This window comes from Brachionichthys hirsutus, unplaced genomic scaffold (genome assembly GCF_040956055.1).
Source record: "Brachionichthys hirsutus isolate HB-005 unplaced genomic scaffold, CSIRO-AGI_Bhir_v1 contig_638, whole genome shotgun sequence".
In the NCBI taxonomy this organism is placed as follows: Eukaryota; Metazoa; Chordata; class Actinopteri; order Lophiiformes; family Brachionichthyidae; genus Brachionichthys; species Brachionichthys hirsutus.
The window spans coordinates 31,169-50,989 of NW_027180599.1; the positions used below are offsets into that span (position 1 = coordinate 31,169).

At 48.0% G+C, this 19,821-nt stretch overlaps 1 protein-coding gene across 1 annotated transcript in view; it reads left to right on the forward strand.

Annotated features, from left to right (window-relative positions):
• LOC137916114 (laminin subunit gamma-3-like) overlaps positions 1 to 19,821 on the forward strand; it is a gene marked incomplete at its 5' end in the record, with an annotated part of 51,193 nt that overhangs the window by 23,179 nt on the left and 8,193 nt on the right. The window contains 8 exons of the mRNA XM_068759215.1: positions 4,821 to 4,930; positions 6,735 to 6,962; positions 14,480 to 14,668; positions 14,905 to 15,150; positions 16,201 to 16,354; positions 16,426 to 16,568; positions 16,677 to 16,855; positions 18,885 to 19,062. Coding sequence (XP_068615316.1) covers positions 4,821 to 4,930; positions 6,735 to 6,962; positions 14,480 to 14,668; positions 14,905 to 15,150; positions 16,201 to 16,354; positions 16,426 to 16,568; positions 16,677 to 16,855; positions 18,885 to 19,062 — 1,427 coding nt within the window. The remainder of the gene's footprint in view (positions 1 to 4,820; positions 4,931 to 6,734; positions 6,963 to 14,479; positions 14,669 to 14,904; positions 15,151 to 16,200; positions 16,355 to 16,425; positions 16,569 to 16,676; positions 16,856 to 18,884; positions 19,063 to 19,821) is intronic.

Here is a 19,821-nt window from a genome sequence, read left to right on the forward strand (position 1 = left end):
ATTTGAGATGATAATAATAATAAATAATCAAAGCCAGATTTTTCAGCTAGTAACGGTGTGTGTGTGTGTGTGTGTGTGCGTGTGTGTGTGTCACGATTACAATCTGTTTGGAAGGTGCTGTCGTTTATTACACCTCATCGTTTTGATGTGATTTTATACCGCATCATTTTATGTGACATTGTGCGCTTATGAAAAATAAAAAACGAATCCACCGTGTTCCTGTTATCCACGGTCCCGTCGCAGCGGCTGCGAAGCTGACCCAGAAACATTTACCAGTTCTTCCTGACGGATTCCGAGCAGCTCCCGGCCCGGATGAGGTGCAGAATCTCATCCGTCTATTGAGTTCTGAATGACCCAGAAAAAAACAAACCTGAGCGCTGCAGAAGACTGGGTGACGGCTGTTGTTTGTATGCGTGTTTGTTTGCTTGTATTTGTGTGTTGGATCATTTGATTGTTGTTTGCTTCTGTGTCTGCTCGCGCATTTGTGCGTTCATGTAGTTATTAATTTACTTGTTCTTTCTGAGGGGGTGGGGGTTATGTTCATTCCATCTTTCATCCTTTCACATTTCTGTTTACATTTGGATGTTGGTCCTCCTCCTCCAGGGAATCACATCGTGTGTGTGTTCGTTGTGTACTTCCAAAGCTCTGCGTTCTCATCGTGTTGATGAATGCTGCGTCACTGACAGTAAAGTTTGAACGCTTGGCCCATATTTGCTGGGCGTCCCCAGCCTCCATCGGCACCGACCGTTTTAAATGTCACCGGGACGCAGCCTCCCGCATGCACGGGCACATTTGTTCTCTAATCGCATCCACACACCTCCAGGCACGTTTATATTAAAGCACCGTCAGAATCAAAATGTTATTTTGGCTTTCAGGGGTTCATTTTTCATGATGGTTCCATCCCCATCTCTAAATACAGCGGCAATCAGAGGTTGGATGTTGTAATAAAAAATGGCAGCAATTAAAATCAAGCTGTTACACAGAGCTGATGGTGTTTCCACACTTGGAGCTGGCAGCGTTGGTTGTGTGGCTCATGATTTGTGTTGTCGAGCCGAGATTAGCATCTTTATTTGGAAACTGAGAGGAAAGCATTGATTCAATTGTTTTCCCAGCCTGCCTTTTTTTTAGCTGCATATTTTTTTAGTTAGTATAATATTTTCCCATATAAAGAAATTTGTGTTGAAAAATTGCATTTTGTTTTAAATTCAAAAAGTGTCCAAAGACGGCGTGACGTTCGAGCAAAATACTGTTTAATGTGAGCAAACATTCCGACGAAGCTCATCTCATCTTCCTCAGTTACAGTCTGTTTAGTGTGAAACCGCCTCCTTTGTTTACCCACACATTGTTCTGTTTCCGAGTAGGAAGGGAACTGCAGCCAATCACTTCAGTTGGAATAAAGTTGTCAAGCGATGGCTCCGCCGCCAGCAGGGAGAGAAGGAGCAATTAAACCCGGCGGCGTCTCCTTCCCTCTGCAGCTCTAAAAACAGCTTTAGGGCAGATTTACTCCCCCAAAAAATAAGCCCATCCGGGGCGTTTGTCTTTGACCAGCCTTTCCTTTTTAAAGTTTAACAGTGTAGGCCTCACCGGTGTACAGAAAGGGGGGCCTGACCTCCTGCCATCCCTTATGATCCTCCAAATTTGTTGTTGATTTTTGTCCCTCGAGTATTTTTACGCCACGGATTCCGTTTCTCTTGGAAATTCTCCACCAGCTCTTTGATCGCACATTAAGGCTTCCGCTCGATTCTCCTCTTCACGGAGAAGTGGTCATTCTGGAGGCGGTATAGGGACTGAGGAGGAGGCAGACCGGGGCTGAGGAGGTGAATCCTCCGGCGATGGTCTGCAGGGGGAGCGGGGATGTAATCAGTCACAATGCTGCGGCTACATCTGATGAGGTCCGTGAACCTGGGGGGGGGGGGGGGGGGGATGCATCTGGCTCGGCCTCAACATTAAACCTCTAAAAAAAAAATACAAAGGGCTTAAATCACTCTATTTTTCTCCCTTCCCTCACTTGGCAAAGTGTTTTGAAGCCGGTAATCCTCCTCATCCAGCCCAGCACCTCCTTCACAGCGTTTTGTTGCAGTGTGTCTTCAGCTCCGCCCTTGTGTTGCCATCTTTATCTCTCCTACTCAGGTGATGAGGGAAGAATATTACCAGCGAGTTGATGCTTAGGAGACATGAAGTGTTCATGAAGTATATCTGCAGCAATCTGGTTTTGCGAGAATCACCCTCAAGTCTAAATTCAACATGTAAATATGTGATTTAATTACTCTTAGGTTCTTGCTCCCATCAGAGGATCCGGCCTGTGATCCCAGTTTAAGGGCTGGGCTGTCCCATCTGAAGCCTCTTTCTGGTGCCTGCACACCAATAATGAGCTTCCCCTTTAGCGAGGAGAGCAAACCCGGCAGAAAGAAGCTCTTCGGTTAGCTTTCTGAAATGCGCTGGAGCATGGAGGACAGAGACTGTCATTAAAGTCCTCCTCTCCAGAGAAACTCTCCACAGATCTCATTACACTTCTCAGGTACATGCACTACCTGCTGCGCCATTCCCTCGTCCTCCCGCTGCCTCTTCCAGCCTCCCACGCAAACACGTTAAGAACTTGAGCGTGCCCGACCGTCCACACAAACCCCACTGATCCATGCGGATGTCTCGCCATGTGATTTTCAGCAATCCGATGTAACATATACGTAAAAAAGAAAAGAAACACACACACACACACTTGTTTAGAAAACAGGAACGCACGCGTTTCAGTGTTTTGCTGAAGGCACGTCGGGGCATAAATAAACATGAGCGAGCGCACATCTGTCATGACTGACAGCATCCTCTTTCATCGCAGGCAAATATATTAGCCTGTTAAGTGGTTATGTGTTCCCAACCGGCGCAAAGATCATTTCAACATCAGATGAAGGAGAGCAGTGGGATGTGATCCAAAGGGGTTGATGAAGGGAGGAGGCGGTTAAGTCAGCATCCATTCATCCCTCTCGGCGTTCCTGCGTTTCCTTGGAATCAGTAGGCCGGGAGATTTTATTGCCTCGCTTGTAGCCATATGTGTGCGTCTCCTGCATGTAAAGCGTAATATTTACAGCTCGCACGCTCAGCTACTTTTAACAATCGACTGATAAATGTTTGCTGTTTAAACTGCCAAATGTGTTGGGGGGGGGGGGGGGGATGTATGTGCGAATGCCTTCAGAGGATATGAGGCAATTTGCAGCTGTCACCGCGGCGCTGGTAGCCGTGTGAGCATGTGGTCCATCTGGCGGCGAGCTCATTTCTGTGAACATTCACACACACGGGTGGATCATAGCTAAGGGTCGGCTGAATATATCGAAGATAAAGCAGAATCTGACAGGCGACTGAGAAAAAGCAAGAAGGAACATGAAATTATTACGTGCCTCAGCAAACCTATGAATTATTTGTGATTTATGTGGCCCAACAGTCCCGGGCCGGAAACGCAGCGCTCGTGCCGCTCGCATTGATCTCATCCAGGACTGCTAATAATGTCAACACTTGGATTGTTTCTGAGTATCCTGTTTGCATTTTCCATCTTTGCGCTCGTCTTCTTATCCTCCTTATCGGTCTCACCGTTCTCTCGCTCATGTTCCATGTCGCTCTCTCTCTCTCTGCTCTCTCTCTCTAAAGGGTGCTGGTGGGGGTTTGTGTGCCTGCTACTCTTTTGGGCTTCTCTCTCTTGATGATCTCCTCTCATCCTTAGTGGAGCAGGCTTAATTACAGCGTGGCTCTCTGCGCTCTGCTTGGTGCTGATTAAAAGGGACACTGATGCTCCGTAGAGAAAGCCGGACTGGGAGTTTGTTCACTTTCATGCACACTCGGCTTATCGCTGTCTGACCAGCTCCATTACGATGGCTCTGAAGCCCGGTTTGTAATTGCCTCTCTTTATTACTGTGCCGACATGACGGGCCATGGGAACAAGGACAGGCTGCATCAATGTGCCGGCGTGTGTGCAAGCGAGGAACACACAAACACGCAAAGGCTCCGTCTCAATTGCAAAGCTGAGATGACCGTGTGCACAAAAGTAAACCGAATATTTTGGAAGGAAGTCGCATTGGGCTGGGAGGCGTCGACCTAATGAAATAGAGGTCATCATCAGTGGTTTAGTCAGGACTCAAGACTCTAAAACCACACGGGCCGCTGCATGACGCTTTATTTACGGGACCAGTTAACCTCACGTCTGCACAATGTTTCATATTAAGTGATGAATTGGATTTATCGTTTGAGGGCAAAGCGGTGCACCGATGTCGCCGTCCATAGAAAAACAAGACTAATACTTACAGGTACAGAAAGTTTGAAGTCATTCCCTTCCTTCATCAGACTTCAGGACTGATTCGAGTAATGTCAGTCACCTGTAGACGTGCTTCCTGCACCTGTGCGCCTGCATCCTGTTTCGCGCTGCTGCTCCTCGTCTTTAGCAGCTTCACGGGATCCTGTGTGAAAATCTCCATGTTTACGACAATCCCTGCGTCGGGCTGACACAGCAGTTCTCGTGGAGGTGGAAAGCGTGCGCGACAGCTGCAGTTAAACGGTCGGATGTCAGAGACTCAGCGTTCAAGGCTCTGGATGTGTGTTCAGTTGCATTGTGGGTATGTTGCCATCGGTAGCTTATAATAAAAAGTCCAACTGTGGCCGGGCAGGTTTTTTTTATCTTCTCGTTTCACTGTTATTTAAAAAGAAACACCCCAATTGTTATAAATCAACCACACAATCACATTTGCTCCTCCCTATTTATAAAAAAGTAGTCTTCGGTATTTGAACGCATTGCGTAAACATGATGCAAATGATGCGTTTGCTGTCCTTGCTTTTCATAGGCTTCAAGAAAGCGAGGCGAGATTCACGCCGCCATCGTCCGCCTTCGATTTCCAGCATCTCCTTTACAACCTGACGTCTCTCCGGATCAGTAACGCCGGAGGACTTGACTGTAAGTTTTTGTGTTGGTGTGTGTGTGACGGCTCTGCATTCACATTAATTCACACAATTTACATATTTCTGCTTGATGCTTGTTTTTTCCTTTCGCTGCAATGAAAGAACAATCAGCTTCACACTTTGATTAAATAAAAGCATATTTTCCTCTCACAGCAGCAAAAATGATTAAAACCACACCAAATATAGCTGCTAAAACAATGTCAGTGTTATTTAGGGAATAGTTCAATGTTCCAAATCTGCTTCGTTATAAAACAGGACATTTATTCCCAGATGTTAGGAACTAGTTCTTGAAATCCTCCTCCTGTTTCCCACCATGTCCGCCCTCCTATTCCATCTGATCGTCTGCACTGTAAAACGCCGGCAGGATCTGAGCGGCGGTGCTGCGGATCAGAGCTCCAAGAAGACAGAACAGCTGGCCGGCATCACCAACGCTCCCACACTTAAATCATTTTAATTTGTTCCTCGCTGCTGTGTAGATCCGCGTGCACGCGCAGAAACGGGAGCACAGTCATGCATATTCACTCTGAATGTTTCCAGTAGCCACCCACCCTCATCAGTGTGCAAACAGCCGACCACACAGCTCACACAGAATCTATTGCACATCACAGGGGAGGAACTGTTTGGTCGCGTCTCTTAGTCCTTCTCAAACAGTGTTAGAAGTGTTTTATTGCTTCAGGCTGAGCGGCAAACTCTAATTTGAGAACCCCGTCAAGCTGTCCTTTCAACTTCCCTGCGCCTCTCGCGCTCTCTTTTTAATCTTTAAATTTCCCTCTTATAAGAGAAGCATGTTATTTTAATGACGCCATTGTCTTTTTACAATAAAGGCAGGCTTTTGACAGCCGTCTTTGTGAAATCCTGTAATGTCCTCATGCCAGAAAAATCGAGTTCTGAAAAGAGAGCACAGGCAGACTTAATGGCTTCGTGCACATACACCTGAGGTGAGGCGGTGGCGGCTTTTCCGCTTGACAGCTCGTGGCTGTTCTGCATCCAGCTTTGATGGAGAGCGCCGGCACTACGCGTCTTAAAGAGGAAGTGTTTTTAATGAGATGAAATGTAGGGGTGGGTGTCTGAGACCAGTCTTAATCACACCGCTTCACCTGTTCAATGAGCTAATAGAAAGCAGGAGGAAAGGGGCGGAGGTATAGCCGAAGGTCAGTCATGGAGGAGGACGAGGACAGGCTGACGTTTCCCTGAAGGAACGGCTGGATCACAAGGGCTGTCCTGATCTATCTGTATCTATCCATCCATCCCTCCATCCATCAATCCATCCAGCCATCCATCCCTCATCCATCCATCCATCCATCAGTTAATCTCTGGTTTTGGGGAGCACAGGGTAGAGAGGTTCAGTTCAGTATGTCCCGCCCCCCATCATTATTGACGAGAGTAGAGAGGATCTTGACGCCCTGCAGGAGCTGCTCGTCTGACACGCCTCCACCAGCCTCCCGTCTGCTCTTCTCCTCTTCTTGCTCTGCTGCAGTGATTTATTCATTTGTTATATCAAACATTCCCTTGGTGTGTATGCGTGCGTGCGTGCGTGCGTGCGTGCGTGCGTGCGTGCGTGCGTGTGTGTGTAAACACAGGCCAAAACCTGTAATGAGACAGGGAGGGAGGGACAGCACTGCAAGAAATGCTAATAACCCACTGCTTAACGACACACACACACACATGCATACCTATAATTCCAGGGAATAGCAGGATTCATAAACATTTCAACCGACCTCTAAGGCGACAGTTATCTGTTTACTCCAGGCCTTTATGACAAACCGCTCTTCATGTCTTTCCCTCGCCGTCCTCCTCAGACACATCTCAGCTCGTGAAGGTGACCCTGACCTCAGCTTTCATCTCCTCCGGTCCATCCAGCCTTCCGGCCCCATGGGTGGAATCTTGTTCCTGTCCCCAGGCTTTTGCCGGACAGTTTTGCGAGCAGTGTGCGCCGGGATTCACCCGCGATGACCCCGGCAGAGGGGCGCTCTCGACGTGCGTGCCGTGTCGCTGCCACCAGCATGGGACGTGTCACCCGCAGACAGGTACTAAAAATACCGCCCAGAAGTTTCCCGCCGTTTCTTGTCTTTCCTTCCTCCCTCCTGAGCCTCTCCAGTCTGAACCGCCCATAGATGGAACCAGAATCCAGATGCCTTATTTTTCTCTTTCACCCTTATTTCAGATTCATCTTATCAATATTTACTGAAAACATGTTTGAATGATTCATATTTCAGCTTTGCAGAGCTCCACCGTCTGGAAGCTGTGAGCTCCACGACTGTGATTGGCTGCATCTCCGGGAAACTGCAGTTGGTTAAATTTGCAGATAATTCATATGATTGGATAAAATCGGCCGCGCTATGCTTTTCCGCTGCATCCTTAGCGAATCCATCGATGCTTGAATTCACAGCAACCGTTGTGCCGTATTGTAATATCATCAGTAACAAACTCCTTAAGGCTCAAATCTTGCTGTTTCGTGGAAACGCATTTCCTTTTAACTAGAAAAGGAAGTCGTTTTGTTTCTCGTGCAGTTCAAGCTGAAGTGTCCAGCAGGTTATAAAAGCATCATTTCCTGAGTGTAACGGATTTACATTCTGTCTCTCAAGTTCAGAACTACAAAGCAGCTCCTGCTTTTGGCAGCAGAACAGCGCATTATGTCTTCCTGTTACTATTAAACTGATCCAAGCTGCTGCTCGGGCGAGGAATCGGTTCCTCTGAAGCGTTCGGCCAGCTTCATCAGAGGTTGTCGAGACGACGCTTTCTGTCAACGTGCCTCAGAGAGAGCAGATGGAACAGAAAAAAGATGCCCCCCCGCCCGACTCTTTCCAGAGCTGACGTTGAGTCATCATTGCTTCAAGGGACTGTAGCTCAGTCACCCCCCCGGAGCATTGGCAAGCCATCACTCAAGCTGGAGACTGGATGGCTGTACTAATACGGCGATATCCTCATTTCACACAGCTAATCTGTATAATGCCAGCTAAACTAGACGTGTGCAATGCATCTGTCATTTTACGGCAGACAGCGACGGCGGCCGCGGCGCTCTTTCAGATCCGTATCCCAAACACGGCGTCCCGTAGATGGGAAGTAAGGCAGCAGCTGTCGGGCGTGTAAACAAGTCAACCACTTTGCAATTATTTATAAGCGTGTATCAGAGTGCGTCGTATATGGACTTAATTATTGCATCTCACTCTCGCCGTTTTTAAACGAGTCTCGTCATCATAACGAGAGCTGACAGCTTTCCCGTCCGAGAGTCCCGCCCTCCATCTTTTATCTTTCCTCAATCTCCTGCTTCCTCTCCGTGTCTCCCTCCAACCCTTAGCCTTAAAGTGTCAGAGATCTGACCTAGTTAGAAGACGCCAGAAGCTTTGCCTGTGAGTGTGTGTTACGTTTGTGGTTATGCGCGTGTGTGTGTCTCCGGTCCAGAAGCTAGTCTGGTATCACTGCCTCCCTGTCTCCCCTCTAATTAGACTTGTTAAGTGTCTCTTGACTAATTATGTCTAATTTGCTTGCAGATTTTCTGCATCTTTTATGTGTCTTCTCAATGTGGATGTCTCTCCCTCGTTCACACAGACACCGGTTCTCTCTGCCTCTTTCTCTTCTGCAGGCTTCCTCCTCATCTCCGCTCTCTTCAGTCACCTTGACTCTGCTTTTAGAAGTCCTTGACTCCCCTGTCTGTGCCTCCTGTTCCAATATTCTGCTCCTTCATGCAGTATGTCATCAAATCCGGATTTGTATGGAGAGTAGAACTTGCCGCCAATAATTAAACATCTTTTATCATAATAGTGGAAGCAGCAGGCTTGTATAGAACTTTAATACTTGCTGAGCAAAACAGGAATCCCATCCGATTTACAGCAGAAGAGAAATCTGCTGTGCGAGTAAGAGACCGGACTGTTGTGGAAATGTCTGTGATAATTATCATACAACTTACCGGTTTCTACTGATGATGACTCTGTTTAGAATCAAAGAGAGAGAGAGAGAGAGAGAAAACAGTTACATGGCCTGAGTGCCACACGAAGGGTGGATGGGTGTTAAGTAGGGAGCGCGAGGTGTCCTCTGAGTCATGGATCAAACATCCAGAGCGCCGTGTGCTTTTGGCGCGAAGCTTTAGAGCTGAATAGCAGCAGAGTAGAAGCTAGTTAAAATTAGCATGTCATTTTCAAAAGGGGTTACGTTCTGCTCCGAAGGCCCGCGGGCTCGTCTTTAATGAAAGCACGCGAGCAAAACAACCGGCAGAGGCTCGCCATTAATCTATAAGTTTAGGTCAAGGGGAGTTTTCAAAGTAAGTCGATTACAGACACCCGGCTTGTCATTTGTCTCCACAAGGGCGGCCCAACCTGCTGTTTCTCCTTTCACAATCTTAATTGCCGTATAATTGCTTAACGACTTGTGTTATCATACCGGATGCGCCCACGGATAGTAACTGGGACGGCGTTTATTCACTGGCCGTCGAGGGAAGCTGCGTCCGATCGTGCATCATAATCTTGATTTATTAGCGTTCTCTAAGTTGTGTCGCCTCATTTTGCCGTCGCGCCGCACGACAGATTGGGATTGTTCATATTTGTGGTAGAATAAACGAACCACAGTTGCTGCCGAGCGGCCGGCGGCAAGTCAAGCGTGTTTTTTACGTGGGAGGGGCATAGTTTCATTTTGCCGTGGACGGGACGTGCTTCCGTTCCGGATTGGGCAGAAACCATTCATTATAAGCTTGGGGGGGGGGGGGGGGGAGCAGAGAGGTGATTGGAACGTATAGATAGCATGGAGGCACTCAATTTTCTCTGCAGTTCACACAGCGGGGAGAAGCTCGTTAATCACCTCAACAAATGAAACGCATGATGCGGCACTGCAGTCGCTGTCGGGTTTGGAGCGTTAGGGCGCCGTGTTAACGCTCCTCTGTTAGCCCGGGCCCCTAACAGACCCTTGTTAGTCCTCCGTGGCAAACGACACTTGTACTTGCGTCTTCAGAGGAAACTGTCAGCCCAGGATTTCTGAACCAAACTGACTGAAATAGCAGGTTGCTCAATGTCTTGGGTTCATTTAGAGGCGTTCATTTAGAGGCGTTCATTTAGAGATGTCCACCGAGGCAAGACGGGCCGACAAAGTCTCAGACTGGGCTCAGTTTTAAGCTGAAAGTCAAAATTTCTGCGGCTTTGATTCATTCCACTGCTTCTACAAACAGCTGGATTTAGTATGAATAAGAAATCACACAGTTATTACGTTCGTAGCGAAGCATCTCATGCATGGAATCCTTTGGTGCAACAGCGTGATGTCATGAACGCTTCAGCGGGGCTGTGAGCGACTTACGTCTGCACACCCGCGATGCTAATCCTTCGAGTTAAAGCACATTTTGACAGTTTACTTTGACTTTAAAGACATGCCTGGATAAAAATGAAAGACCCCCCCCAAGCAGCTTGATGCAGTTTGTGCATCAGGAACAAATAAGGTTCTTGTTCCGCTACAACAGAACAGCATGTTTGGCCCCTCACTTTGACATTTGTGTGGGGCCAAACTTTTGAATAATGCACTGTGGTTTTGCATAGCGAAATGTCGTCTGGTGGAGGAGGTAGGCAACGGGGGCTCAGGCAGCAAAGGTCATAGGTCATAGCCCCGAGTAGCTTTCTTGTTTCATCAGTTAGGCTACAGAAAGAAGAAATGAGCAAATATGCTGAACATTGCAATTGTCATTAGGACGCGACGTTAACAAAGAGGATACCGTGAGAGCTGCTTTAGCATCAAACGGAAGAAGCCGAGGCGTGTATTTCCCAAACGCCTGCCTAAATGCCATCTTCAGCTCTCTAAGGTCATTAGTTGGAAAAATCTATGAGAGAAAGTTGAGGCAGACAAATTAATAGAGAGCGAAGCTGGCGCGAGCATGGGCTTATTCGGTGCGCTAATCTCTCTTGTGGGTTGCGTTTATTGCGGGCTAAGCCCTGAGATGCCTGGTCTGTATCCGCGTGATGGAATATGAGGAGTGACAGCGAGGGAAAAAAGAACTGAGAGTGAGCAAAAAAAGACAGATGTAGTCGGTTAGAATAGATCTTAGCATGTAATTTCTCTTGCTGATCCCATTAAGCACGCTTTACTTGTCTCCTCGCAACCAGCATATTTAGTTTACACAAAAATAAACGGGAAGATAAACAATCCTCCGCCCGCCTCGGCCCCCAGACACACTGTCAGAAATCACTAGTTTGAAAAGGTCTCAACCTTTTCCTTGATGGAATTGGTGAAGACAAGAAAAACTTGTGCAACCATCCCGGCACATCGCCGGCATGAGGGGAAATGAGGAAATGTTTTCCCAGCCTGGAAACAGCAGCTGTGAAAAGAAGCCGATACCATCACAACCTGGATAAGCATAAAACGTATTTGCCTTGTTACGGGTGGATATATAAAATGTGACGGAAGTTAAAGGACATGCAGCAGACACAGTGTGCTAAGAATGTTAAATGTGTAGGCTGACTGGAACGCTAAGATTAAACTACTCGGATTAAACCAATTAAGAACCAAATGACAGGTTTACATTTGATTCTGTTTGAAATTCATCCCAGTAGTCACAGACCCGCAAAAATCAACCTCATGGTGGGACCAGAGGAGAAGTTATGTGATATATGAAAGACATATTCCTGATCCCACCCCTCTATCCATGCCCCGCCCCTCCTCAGAGATTTGTCCCGAGCCCCGAGCCCCCGAAGAGGCCTTGGCTACGGCAATGTGGCTGACAGCCTCTGTACACAAAACAAAAATTGTTGCGTTCATTTCCCACAGTCACAGTATGACAAAGCATATTTCTCCAGTCATCCGTCTTGTGCCCATTATGTATGTGGGTGGACAGAATATATATAAACCCCCCCCCCCCCCCGCCCTTAAAAGGCCTGGCCGTCTTCCATTCGGCCGTCCACCCATTCAGACCCTCATCGTGCCTCGTCTACACAGCAGCAACACGTCGGCTTTAAATTAGATAGCAGCACAACCAGTGCTGCAAATTCGCCCCAGTGTTTCCCCCCCAGGCTTTGTAGATGCAGACCCCCCCCCCCCCCACCCACCCACCCACCCACCTCTTTATGTCTCTTTCTCTATTTTGTTTCTTCCTCTGCTTCATTAAAACACTGTGTTCACATGCATTAGTAAATAGATTTCCTTGGCCTGGAGCTTTTCACTGTTCCATTGGTCTACGGAGACAAGCCTACTAGAGAATGTGAAGGTCTTGGAATGTGAAGGTCTGTGTATTTCGCGGAGCGTCTGCATTGTGTTTATGTAAAGCAGAGCCGACGGGAGAAAGGGCAATATGTTGTTTGAGTCGAGATTCATTCAGCTTGGAAAGGCCTTTTTCACTGAATTGTTTAGCCACATAATTCACGTGGGCTCATTCTTCTTTAAGCTCATGTGACGTGTTTTACTTGTATTTATTTCTAGGCTCATGCATCTTCCAAGACCCCCCCCCCAGTGGCATGTGAAGATTTTTTTTGAGAAATTCCAGGCAATGAATAAATCAAGTTTGGGGCATGAATGTAATAACAGAAAGATTTTAAAATCAATTTCTCTTTGAGTTTGTCCTCCCGTAGTTCTCTGTTGAGGCTCCCGAGCTTTAGCAGAGCACTATTCCTATTCTGCACAGGTGCATGGAGTACGTTCATTCTGAATCTGTGTGGAGGTACGAGGAGAATGATGAATAAAAAAAACCACTCCATCCTGATTGGTTCCCATATTAAAAAACGATCAGGCGGAGAGTGGAGAGCTGAAGATCAGCGGGTTCGGACCCGATGACCGCTCCCATCCAGCAGGTCAGCAGGGATGTGACGACCCCCCCCCCCCCTGCTGTTCAGCCAGTTTGTGGTGCATGGCGTTAGCTATTCCGAGGAGCCCCTGGAATGACAATAGAGTCAAGGAGGTCCTCTGTGGCTCTCCAGCCTCGTATCACATCCAGTCATCTTCACACTCGGTAAAGTCAGCACATTGCCGCCATTAAATTTACTACGGCTCATTGGGGAATGGCGCCGCCAGTGTCGTTGCAACGCCTTGTGCGATTCCAGAAAGATTCACTGCTTTATTCTGTGAACTATCATTATTACTAAATACTCTGCTTAAATGACTTGCATTTTATGCTTGGAAGTCATGTATTATTCACCTCGCTTGCTGAAGAACTAATGATTTTTACCCAGAAGTCTGCACTTCATCAGGCAACTGAATAACCCCCCCCCTAATGGCTATACAGGATCAATTTGCAGCTGTTATCTCGACTCACAGGTCTGAAGTCAACGGGATTTTATTTAGTGATGGGAGACGTTGGTTTCAGTCGAGTTTCAGTATCACTAGAGGCGAGAATTTTCTTTACTCCGATGTTCGGTTGGTGTGGGTCGAATTAAAAATGTACAGGGGAGGGGCTTCTCGGCGAATCACACTGCAGGCTCTGAGGGAGTGGTGGGAAATTTTAATGAGGAGAATATAAAATCACACGCCGTGGATTATTTGCTCTGGAACATCAGTGCAATTATTGTTATCAGCCCTCGCTTTGGGTCGACTTGGACGTTTTCAAAAATGATTGAAGTGATTTGAGCTCCTCTGATGTCCAGAGGCTAAAAGCATGCAGCAGGAATGCCAAACGCCTTCCTCGTCCTTCCTGCAGCCGCACGGGCTGCAACAAAATCGGGATTTTATTACACTTTAAAATGCATTAGCGGTGATTAAAATGTACTGAGTGTCTGCTCATGACGATGCAGTGATAAATGTAACTTTTTGAGCATCTGTTTTTCTTCTTCTTCTTCTGCGGTTTTTGAAGTATGTCAACACATATTACTCCGCGGTCCTCTGTAAGCTGTAGTCAGACAGTTATTAAATGAGAATGCCACACTGCATTATGTCACATCTTCACAAATTTCATTGTAGAAGTTGCTGCAGCTTGGATTCCACCAGAACTTTGAGGCTTTGAGGACGTAAGCGGGTTCTATTCTCTGAGCCACTGCAGAGCGCTGATCCGCAGCAGGGGGGAGGGCTCTCGTCCCCTCTGTTTCAAAGCCGTACAGCTCAGATGCGATGTCTTTTTCTTCACCACTGCTGTGGACATTTTTCTCTGATAAGCCTGTTCTATAATGCAACAGTGTGTGCAGCTTGCCGGGTTTGAGACGCGGCATAATGAGGACTGAAACTCTGATCGATAAACTGGAGAGAAACCACGAGAGATTTGGTGCATCTTCGGGCGCATCGACACGTGTTGCACATGATCAAGTCCTTTAAAGCGGCGTGAGGCGGCTGGTTGCTTTTCTAAGACGGTTTGTTTTTTAAGGACATCATAGGATCCGTAATCTCCTCCGCTTGGCGGGAGAATTGCTTTTTCTTCTTGAAGGTCTGTCGGACTCAATTTGGCTCTTATATTTCCCAAAGCAATTATACTTGGGGTGAATTTAGTCATCTTATGGTCTCCATGGTGGGCTGGGAGGGGGGGTGGGCGATGCATGGGAGGTGAGCGGCAGCACTGATGGTCAGAGACACAGCGCCCTCTGCTGGCAGAGCATGTAACGTCACTTCCTCTGTGGTTGATTGGCACTTCTCTCCTCTCTCTCTCTCTCCCTTTCAGGTGTGTGCGACTGCTCAGACTTCACCGCCGGGATGACCTGTGAGCGCTGCCTGGATGGTTACTATGGCAACGCGTTGACTGGCACTCCCGGTGATTGTCAGCCTTGCCCTTGCCCAGACCGTACCGGCTGTGTCCAAGTCGCCCAGACAGGAGAGGTGGTCTGTACCAACTGCCCCGCAGGTCAGACAGGTGAGATGCAGCGCCGGCGGCGTAAAGACATTCTCAAGGCGCCATGTGGTAAAATAATTTGGCAAAACAGTCGCAGCCTTTCCACAAAAGACCCTTGAAGCAGTTTTGCCTTCATTCCGGTTGCTGTGTGTCTCCTCGGTGTGTCTCATTGTAATTTATTTAGTGCCCAGAGAAAGATTTAGCTCAGTCATTCATAAGATTCCTGCCTGCTTCTTTTACCTCTCCACCCCACACAGGGATCCGCTGTCAGATGTGTGAAGACGGTTACTATGGAGACCCCCTAGGCCAGTCCGGATCACCTCGGCAGTGTGTGATGTGCGACTGCAACGGCAATATGGACTTCAATGCCGTGGGGACGTGCGACCACATCACCGGGCGTTGCCTTAAATGCCTGGGCCACACGGAGGGCGAGCGCTGCCAGCGCTGCCAGCGGGGTTTCTACGGCGACGCCCTGGACCGAACTGCTCGCCAAAGGTGCAAACGTGAGTGACCGTGGAGGGACCGCACAAAAACAGCAGCGTAATAAATAATTATGGCGAGGATTTAACAACCAACGGTGGGGGGTGAGATTTTAGTTCTGTGAGACACTCCGAAAGACACTTTGTTTGTCTTAATTAAATGTCTAAAATAATTGTGTGACGCTAAAAGGTTGTTTTCAGTTCAAGCTGGCACTTCTCTCCCCTTCACAAGATAATGGGATGAGAGAGTTTCTCGCCTTCCGCAGGTGCAAGTGTAATCCGATTGGCTCGTCGTCCGTCGCGTGTCATCCAATCACAGGACAGTGTGTGTGTCGCACAGGAGTGGAGGGAACCCTGTTTCTCTCCCCTCACCTGAAACCTGATTTTTTGTTTTTGCATGAGCGTTTTCAGTGAAGCGGGGTCGTAACATATTCATGTCGTCTTAAACATTTCATTTCGTTGCGTCTGAACCGTTTTGAAAAACACAATCTATTATTCAAAAACATCGGAGGGAATCTTCACTAATGATTCCTCGCATGTCTTCATTAGATCAGGAGTGAATCTACTGAACAGCGTTCAGAACCATTTCCATTAAGGTTTCGACAGCCTTTAAAGAAATGGCTGAATAAATGACGAATCGGGAGTTTGGATTTGACAGGTGTAGCTCCCGGCTCAGCAAAGGTGAACGCTTCAAGTAAGCGGCGGTAATGGCTGCAAGAGATTTCCCAGACTCCCTCCCCACCCACAAAATAATAAAAGGCGAGTCTTTGGGTTGGGGATTACAAAAGGGTCTGAGTGAACCGTGGAAAAAATGCAGACAGAGACCCACAGAATGATGACAGTAAGCTGTGATGTGTTCATACTGCCTAAGCCCCGGGTCGAATTTCAGATTTACAGAACAATGTCAGAAATAGATCCACGAGTCTCCCTGGTGCGCCCTTCTCCCCCATTTCCCTCCATCTTTTCCTCAAACGCTGCGAGATCAAATCAATAACAATCCCTCCGTGCTAACGTGATGCATCGGCGTGCTTTGAGCTGTTGCCAATGAAACACTATCGTATTTGTTTCCTCCAGCATGCAGCTGCAATCCTGCTGGAACCTCTGGGCGTGAGAACGAATGCCACCCTCACACAGGAAGTTGTCAGTGCCTCGGTCATGTGACCGGACGTGACTGCAGTAACTGCGAGGTCGGCTTCTTCAACCTCCGCCCAGGTGTAGGATGCGAGAGGTAAAGAAACACATACCTGGTTGTCACATTTCACAAGATAATGGGCTGAGAGAGTTTCTCGCCTTCCGCAGGTGCAAGTGTAATCCGATTGGCTCGTCGTCCGTCGCGTGTCATCCAATCACAGGACAGTGTGTGTGTCGCACAGGAGTGGAGGGAACCCTGTGCGATTCTTGCCGTGTGGGCTTCTTTGGATTCTCATCACGGGGCTGCAGAGGTGCAGGATTTTACTTCAGGCGTCACCAGCGCTGTCCTCTAATTGTCCATCACACGTCTGACTCGTGCAAAGTTAACCCCGTGTCCCCGTCATGTCGTCCACTCCCAGCCTGCAACTGTGACCCGATGGGCTCCGTTTCCATGCAGTGTCGCAGTAACGGTACCTGCCTCTGTCGCCAGGGCTTTGTGGGCTACAAGTGTGACAAATGTGCGTGGAACTACTTCCACAACAGAGCCACACACCAGTGTGAGGAATGCCCGGCTTGCTATGGGCTCATCAGGAAGCAGGTGAGTTTGTGGAGCAATTAAACAGCTCATGGTTGGGAATTTCCAAACTCTCCTCTTAGCGGCTGCAAATCTGCTGTACATTAAACATGCAGGGGTCTTCATCATGTTCTCCGGCTCGTTGCTAATGGTGTCTGAGGTGGAGCAGAGAGCGTCCATTAAGACTTTTCAGCCACCTGAGGCACCTAGGAAATAACACCGCAGATGGTGTGAGCCAGTCAGATTTTGGTTTTGGCTGCTTTAAGGGCGTGTTCACAAATGTAGCGATGTTCAATGTCATCGGAGTAAGAACTGCACCAGCTATTCCATCTTCGTTGCACGCACAAATGAAATTGAGGAAGGAAGGAAGCGGCTTTTTAAACATCTTGTTTACATCCTGTTTACATCCTGTTTGAATCCTGTTTACATCCTGTTTGTGTCCTATTTACATCCTGTTTACATGTTGTCTGCATCCTGTTGACATCATGTTGACATCATGTTGACATCCTGTTTACGTCACAGTTTTACCATAGCAACAATTATAAATTTGCATCCGTAACAGCATCTGGATAAGTCTCTGAATCGGATCACAAACAAACGGCACCAATCACACGACCTCTTCCAGTTCTCGTCGGTAAAGGTTTTCCGGAGCTGAAGGTTCAAATCCTGGAGAATTAAAATCACGGCATTGTGAAGCAACAGTTGAAATCAGCGAACGATCGATGTTTTTTCTTCATAAGCAGTTTCTTGTTCCTGTCGATATTTCAAATCATGAGTACGACACTTTGGTAAATTCGCTGATGTCCCCGGCATCGATTGTTGCCCTCCTCTCGTGTGTATTGATGTCTGCTGCACATATTCTGATCATATCAAGTCTACGCACAGATGGTCTCTTCCATATTGTTATTATGAGGTGCAATTTGTTCTGGAAATAGCCCGGTCCCTGCAGCACATCTCCCTTGTGTAAACCCTCGCGACAACCATATGGCTCCTTCTTATTTGTGCGTTGCTCGTAAACAGTAACTGCGTGGAGAAACAGAAGGGGAGAGTTGCCCTAATGATCTCCTACGCTGCTTCCTTCCATCCCTTTTGTTTTCGCTGCAGCCCCCGTCTGCATGCCGAGGCGCTGCCTCCCAGGATTTGGCCGTTCCAGTAGCTCCGACATGTTCTGTCTTTTCTCCGAACATATTCCCGTTCCGGCTAAAGTGACTCTGTGTTCTCTCCGGACCGGCTCGTACCTGTGCGAATGCCAGCTGTGATTTCAACAGTGTTAGCAATTCAGTGAACATCCCAGCCTTGTCTGCTCTCAACACCTGCAATTACTCTCCCCATCTTCAGTCTAGCCCGACTCCCCCGCCTCCTCCGCCCTCTGGGTCTCTGCTCGCACTTTGCTCACGGGAAGGGAAAGAATAACAAGCACACGGAGAGGACAGCTGAGAGGTTCGATCGATGATCAGGGAAGCTATTAAAAGAAACCTGGGAGCGGCCGGCCGGATAAAGTGATAAAGCAATGAGAAAATATATAAGGTGCTTGTTTGAAGACACAAACGAGGATCCCGGTATTTCATTATAAAGAGACATGAGCTCATTTACGCCCTTCGCTGATCGTAACATGTCTATCACGCTTCCTGATTGGCTGCTGTTCTTTCTAGTCCGGACCGTTTAGCTTCGAGGGTCGACAAATTGGGGCCAATCGCGGCACCTTCCTTCCATTTCCAGATGTATGCTTCCATTTTCCAAGGAATCTAATCAGCCCATCTTCAGAAACGCTCCCATTCCGTGCAGAGAACAGTGCGAGAGGATGCGGATAGGAAAAGTGCGTTTTATCCGCCTGTTGTTGATATTCATTTATTCATTGCCTTTGTTGAAATACTGCATTGTGATGCTGCGGCTCTATTCAATCCCAGTGTCTGAATTATTAAGTACAGATCTGGATGAATGGATATTTTTGCTGCAGCCTGTTTTTATTTCTCTTTATTCTTCTGGCTGTTTCGTGATTGCGCTCCGTATTGTCATCGACACCTTCGGTCATAAATCTCGGCGCTTTCCGCAGGTGGAAAACCTCAAGGCTCGCCTGCTGGATCTGGAGAGGCTCTTGGCTCGTTTTGATTGCAGAGGTAGATTCGGGAAGCAGCAGCAGGACCTGCTGAAGCATCACGTGGCCGGGCTGCACGAGCACCAGGGGGAGGACGCTCTACCCAACGCTCTGGAGGATTTCCTGGCCTTCCAAGGTAACCAGAAGAGGCGCTAACGGTAGCGTCTCCTCCGTGGTCACGCCGGAGACGCACGCCAGGCTCTGCCGTGTGGAATCGGACGCGTGTTAGACGAACATGTCGCATTACAGCTACTAGAAATCCAGCCGGCGTTGTACAAATGGGCTGCTGCTCCTCAGTGTGACGGCGGTACAGATACAACACAACAAAGCGATTAAATCAGGAAGCCGGCAGCAGCACAAGCCTCTTCTAATGACCTTAACACGACGCTTACATCCCCTCATTATGTTTGGGTTTGGAGAGGGGGCGGGGCTCAGCTGCACGGGCCAAACTGAGGCCAATCATTACGATACAGGACGAGTCACCTCGAACCCAAATTAATCTTTATTTAAAACGACGGCCGAGGCGTCTCTAATCCTCGGTTTATTACGACTATAGTCCCAAGCACGACAACAGTCGTCTAACAACCCCCCCTCCCCCTCCCATGCATGCTCACACACACACACACACACACACACACCAGCTGTGCACTTTGAGACATCGGGTGGCCTTATAATAATTTAATGAGTATGTGGGCGCAACAAATTGACTGTGTGGGCACACAGGCTAAAATAGCACATGCACACTGTGACACACACACACACACACACACAAGTTATGTCTTATTTTATGACAAGGCAAAGGCAAAGAATGAAGAACAAACACCCAAAGGCTTTGTGCTAATTGTAACTCAGACCGGTCAGCGCAGAAACAAAGTCCGGCTGTGACAATCCTCCG